The sequence below is a fragment of the Melopsittacus undulatus genome, chromosome 8 (genome assembly GCF_012275295.1).
Source record: "Melopsittacus undulatus isolate bMelUnd1 chromosome 8, bMelUnd1.mat.Z, whole genome shotgun sequence".
Taxonomy (NCBI): domain Eukaryota; kingdom Metazoa; phylum Chordata; class Aves; order Psittaciformes; family Psittaculidae; genus Melopsittacus; species Melopsittacus undulatus.
Window position 1 is genome coordinate 37,645,548 of NC_047534.1, and position 6,192 is coordinate 37,651,739.

The following is a 6,192-nucleotide window of genomic DNA, read 5'->3' on the forward strand; positions in this document are numbered from 1 at the left end:
ACTGAATATACCACTGCTCAGGTGGCTGAAGGAGATATGAGCATATCCATAGGGTGAAATTCTTCATGGGAGAAATGTACATCTCTTGAAACCTTGTAAGTTCTGTAAACAGGAGAAGAGAAAAAGAAAACTGATCTGGTAAAAAGCCTAAATGGTTGCTCTATCTTCAGGTATCTCAGTTCAGTGTTGGGGTCCAGACCTTGATCTCTTTTTCTCCTCTAAATGCTTAAAATAAAAAGAAAAAAAAAGGAGTGGGGAGGGACAGCTGTTAATGCTTTCTGGTTCCAAGAGCCTTTCATATACAGTATGCCTTCATGATTATGCTGTCTGGTGTTGTAATCTGATGTGACATTTGTCAGTACTGCAGTATATTCTTTGGCCCATTTCTAACTGCTCTTGACTCTTGCACGTAGGTAAGATGCCAACTGTGGTCTCTCCAGAACTTTACCGGACCAGGTTTTGTGAAGCTATGGACAAATATTTCTTGATGGTGCCAGACCATTGGACAGGACTGGGCCTGAATTGCTGATCTAAAGCCCACACTGGGAAAGCACAAGAAGACAACATCATAGGCCACTCCTTTCCTGTGGTCTGTCCAGCAGTAAGCAAGAGGATTGCAGTTCCATGTCTACACTGACCACATGCATCACACTGAGAAGTGTGAAATCTGCTTGTTGCACTTTAATCCTCTCTCAGAGGCTGATAAGGGAACCAGCCTCACTAAGGATCTAACCTGTAAGGTACCACTGACCAGCCTGGTAAAAGACACTCCATCTGTGAGGAAGGAAGATGGTGGTATCTCCATGTAAGAGTACTGAAATGGATACTATCCAGTTCATGACAGTGTTAGAGGTACATGATCTTTGTAAGTCTTGTACTGCCTAAGTGGTGATGAATATGAGCAGCTCATGTTTCTGTAGTGGATGTGTGGTACTGGAAATGTGAAATAACCCCCACTGCATATGGGTGGGTGAGAAGAATGAAGTTAGTTCCTGAGTTCTGCTATTGTTACAGTGGTTTGTAGCTGACCTGTTTAGGATCCATGAATAACTTGTGCTGCTTATGCTCTGTCGCTTTGACTTTTTCTTGGGTTTTATAAACAGTATTTTATTTTTAAAAGGCAGCTCCATAGCTATAATGCTATATCATTATGTCTTTTAGGTTGTATTACTGCAGTACAGCTCTGTCCTTATCTGTCACAATTTCATGTTAGCTGAATCCCATAAAAATATCAATCATCAGCATGCTGAAAAACCCAAAACATATCTCTTCAGTCCTAAACAGTACTCTGATCTGAATGTTGCCCAAATCCCTGGAAACTGTCAGCTAAAAAAACCATACTCTTTAACAAAACTTTAATAATTATAGTTGAAGGTAATCCTTTCCTTAGTGGAAGGCACTAAGTTGCTAGAAAAAATGAAGCATACAGCCTTAGAGGGACAGCTTTCTCCTTAATGAAACCATCATTCCTGGCAGATCACTTCATTTCAGTTTCCCAGGAATTTCAAACAATCCATTTACCTCATTGTGAACCTTTGCCAGGAGAATGTTTTCTTTCATTCCTGACATACTGATGAGAATGAGCATCCAGATCTCATCACACTGTGTAGTCCCAATGGAAGAACTCTCTCTTCAGCAGTATTAGATGATTTTTTTTTTCACCACTGAGATGAATGTAGTAATCTTTTCTGTAAAAAGAAAAGCCTGAAATAACAGATATCTTGTCTGATGGATGAGATGTGCAGAGATCTGTGAATCTCTTTATGACAATAAGCACTTCTTACTGTTTTTATTAATTTTTACCTTGTTTTGTAGGTCATGAGTTTACTTTTTTAGCTTCATTATAATGTAGGCCAGTAAATAAGAGGGTTTTATGAGTCTGAGAGGCAAGAATACTGTCCTTTGACTTCTAGTCTCTGATGGAAGGACTTCAAATGAACATGAAGTCTAGGACAGTATATTCTTTATGGCCACTTGCTCATACTGACCAGTTGATTGGTAATGCCATCTTCACTGTAGCTATAGATTGACATACACATTTTGTTCACTCCTCGTGTGTTCAGTATCTTCTTCTGCAGCAGATGGTGGTGTCTCTGTTTAGGAGTGACAGCTGGGCAGCACTGAGAAGGCAAAATGTCAGCAGTGGGAATTGAACTGTTGGCTCCAAAACCCACCAGCAACAGTCATTTGTTTTGGAAGAAGTCTTCCCCACCCTACTGCAAAGCCCTACTGGAGGATGAGCAAAGATGATGACCTTGAAGCAGCAGAAATGAAAGTATTTTCACTTCCTCTGTACAGTGTAATCATTGTTTCTGGGTGTGCAGTGTTGAAGGCTGCAGTGATGTGTGTTGCGGGAAGATGACACAGTACTTCTTGATTCCTCTGACCCAGAATCCTTTAGTCCAACACAGTGTATTAGGTACAGCGACCACCTTTGAGACACATCTTGCCTCCTGTATTAAAATGTGGCCTGCATGGCTAGCTATATATGCGGCCTTTTGTAATAGGAATCAATTAGTCCATCAGTTCCATGTTACCCTTGTTTCTGTAATTTCTACCTTCTGTTGTGGTCCGTTGATGTAAAAGAGCATGCCATGCAGCCTGAATCTGTTCCAGTCTTAAAGTTTACATGTGTTCTTCTCCCTCCTTCCCCCGCTAAAGTTTACAGGCGAAAAACTTGACCAGTTAAGGTGACCAAACAGCACCTGGTTATGTTACCTTCCACCTTTGTCAGTATCTGTATTAGTTGATAGAGCATGAGTACGGCAGTGCCATGGCATCTGCACTAAGCTAGTGTAGAGCTGTGGTGTGCTAGCCCTGTCCTGTCTTCAGTAACCCTTATTCCAGTGATGTGTGGCTGCTTTGTACTGCTTGTCTTCCAGTATCCCAAGCAGCTGGCTCTAAAACCACATGACTGTAGCTATTGTTCCCCTGTACATGATGGCTTAAGGCCCTCAGAACTGAGAAGGTGGGAGAACCTTCCATTGGCCAGCTGTTGTGAAGCCTGTGGCCACATAGCCCAGATGTGTGAATTGTGACCTTCTTGGGATGAAGTCATAGCAGTTGAAGAGATTTGCAGGATGATCTTGAGCTGTCATCAACAGCTAAGTTTGGTTCAGGATGTGACTGGTGGACTAATCCTGAGCAGACTGGAGTAAATGGCAAACTGCTACTCATAAGTAACATGGTAGCTGCACTATCAACTGGAATTGGTTCATCTTTGGATGATTTGATATAAAGCTGTAAGCATTTCTATTTTAAATCCCAGCAGTTGAACAGCTCTCAAATGTTCCCTTTTCAGAATAAGAGTTGTCCTGTCATTTCAATTGCTACAAGCTGACTTTCTCAAAAGGACAGCAATTACTTTGTGCAGAAGAGATCTTTGAGAGAGCTCCTTGTGAGGTTTAGGTCTGTGTCCCTGCGGCATGCCTGAGAAAGTTCTAGGGGTACAGCTTGGTTATTATATGATCCCTTTTGATTAGGGTTTATTTCTTTATAACACAGGTTTAGCATATAGGTGTGTAAGTGAATCCCAGTTGCCAATGTGAAGACTGCATTTCTTCAGAGCTACACTGGCTCTTTTTCTTCTATTGTTTTGATCTGAGGCCTTGTGACAGATGTCTAAATCTTGACCCAATCAGAAATGATGACTTGCTTTGAGTCATCATGCAGCCAGCAGAATGCCTTGTAGTGGCCCAGCAATGCATTCTGGCCCCCAAAAGCACACGAGGGATGCTTGCTGGTTAAGTACCTCTGCTGGGCTCTGGGGAGTTGCCTGTGGAGTGGACTCTCCTCTCTGAGAATGACCAAAACCAAATGAATCACTCACTAGCAGGTGGCCAGAATAATCACTGTTCAAAGCACTTAATGTACCATAATGTATGTATTTCTAATCTACTTTGGTTCAGCTGTATTTTATAAAATTGATGTACTAAACTATTTGAGAATTAACTGCCTTGACTATTTGGAGAATCAAAATGTAATGTATGTAGATACAAATAAAGTGACTAAAATATACTTATGTCTATTCCATGTGGTGGAGCAGTTAGATGTCATAGCATCCCATTTTCTGGATCAGCAGCTATGCCCTCTGCTTGCTTTGCAGTAATTACACTGTTGGAGGTCACCAGCTTTGTGTGTGATGTAAGCATGCCTGCTTCTCTCTACCTTGCAACTCATCTCTTCTAATGGAGCAGGACCTCTGGACAGCTCTACAGGTCAGCAGCAGTAGAATGTACAAATAATGTACTTCTCCCACAAATAACACACTTCTTCCACCTTCTCCCCAGCTGCTTTACAACACAGTGCTGTGTGAGACAGGAAGCCCATTTTGTCCAACAGATGGTGGTATTGCCATGGCCCTATTCTTCCAAGAAGTAGAACACATTCCTCAGGAAAAGCCTCCAGGTATTTCCATAGTCTATCTTAAGTAGCCTAGATGATGAAAACAATCCAAGGAGGTCTGGAAATGAATAATGTATCATGATTGCTTCATATTAACCTGGTATATAGTACCCTCCTATCTTAAAGCTGAAAAACATGATTACTTCTGGGAAGGGGACTTGCTGGTTCCTAGAATATAAACCCTAAAACCTAAGTTTTAAGGATTTCTTTTTTTATGTGTCATTACCACTTTTGCTGGGTGAGTTTTAGTTCTTTTATCTGCTGCAGTATGAAACTGTATCAGAAGCTGTCCTGCCATGGGTGTGTGAGCAAGACAAAAGGTGAGATTCTCATTTCAGGGGTAGTGTTGCCTTATACTGGTGTGTGGCTTAGTGGTGTAAAGCTTAAAGCACAAATGCAGGGTTGGAGGTTAAACAAATTTGGAAACGAGCAACCTGTGAGGTATGCAGGAGCTGTGGTGTGAGAAGTCCTGAGGAGAAAGAACAAAGCTTTGGTAGTGAACGGTCCATTGTGGGCAATACTCTTATGATGACAAAAGCATGTAAATGTGAATGATGAGTTGTAAAACCTCATTGCCATTCTGAAGGAGAGAAGTAATTGTAGCTTCACCTTTGAAGTGCTTAAGATGACTTGTGTGGGGAAAATAGCAGGCATGTAAACAAGCTTTCTTACAAGTGAGAGATGAGCATAAAAGCTGATTTATGCCAATCATCATATTGGAAGGTTATTCTTAAGAAGGGTGTGTTTTGGCTGCCAGAAACAGAAGAACCCTGCCCTCAGCTCTGGGAATTTTGTGGTGCTTCATTTATGAAACTGTGGAAGGGAAGGTGGGAGAAAGGCACAAAACAACACTGCTGAAGTTAGAAATGAAAGACCTGCCCGAGCCAGGTAAGACTGTGCTTGTAGCTGAAGTAGTGAATTACTGGGAAATACTCCCTACCAACTCCTAGAAACATTTAGCCTCTGGTCACCTGCACGTGATCCTGTAATATCAGTTTTCAGTGAAGTTTCATGTACTTTGTCTTCAAAATAGAACTTTGTGTAGTACAGGGTCTCGTGCATTGTTATTTCTGGTGGCACAGGGACAAAATACGTTTAAAGTTTACCTTAGCGGAAGTTGTTTTCACTCACAAGGTCGGTGCGAAGCAAACCCAGCACAGTTACAGCAGCACATTTTGTTGTTTTGCTTGTGAAATGTAAGCTGCGTGAGGGCCCGCAGCAGACCTGCTCCGGCCTCATCACTGCCGCCTGCTGGCACAAGCCGGGCTCTCAGCTCAGCTGGGGAAAGGGCTGGCTACGTCTGCTTAAGTTACAGCACAGGACGTAATACTTGGAGGAGAAAATAACATCTTAGTGGTGTCTAAATGTGCTGTGACTCTTATCTCTGAAGAGGTGGAGGACTGAAGCCCTGTCGTAGCTGCATATGTACTGCGGTGAGGGCAGATCCCTTTTCTGTTGCTGTCTATGCCAGAGAAAACAGGGCAGCTGCATCCCGCTGCTTGATGAAGAAATGCTGTTTGTGGTAAGTGTCCCGAACCTGTGAAATTTGCTTCCTAGTTCCCACCCAAGGTATCAGGAACAGCGTGGCGATCTCAGTATGTCTGCACAAAAACATTGTACAGCTTTTGTGGCGTGAACAAAGTATTGTTTTTTGACAGTTTTGTACAGAGAAATTATTTTATTAATTCCGCTTTATCAGCTAGTTAAATATAATGTGGTTTTATACACTTATTCCATAACAAATAGTGTTTGAATATAGGGTAGTATTTGAATAGTGGTTACTCTCGA

General features: G+C 42.0%; 1 protein-coding gene across 1 annotated transcript in view; it reads left to right on the forward strand.

The window, feature by feature from the left end:
• Nucleotides 1-4,027, forward strand: part of PIKFYVE (phosphoinositide kinase, FYVE-type zinc finger containing) — a 62,351-nt gene extending 58,324 nt beyond the window's left edge. Inside the window, exon 42 of the mRNA XM_005152558.3 lies at nucleotides 414-4,027. Within this exon, the coding sequence (XP_005152615.1) occupies nucleotides 414-529 (116 nt within the window). The 3' untranslated portion in view covers nucleotides 530-4,027. The remainder of the gene's footprint in view (nucleotides 1-413) is intronic.
• Nucleotides 4,028-6,192: the final 2,165 nt, after the last annotated feature.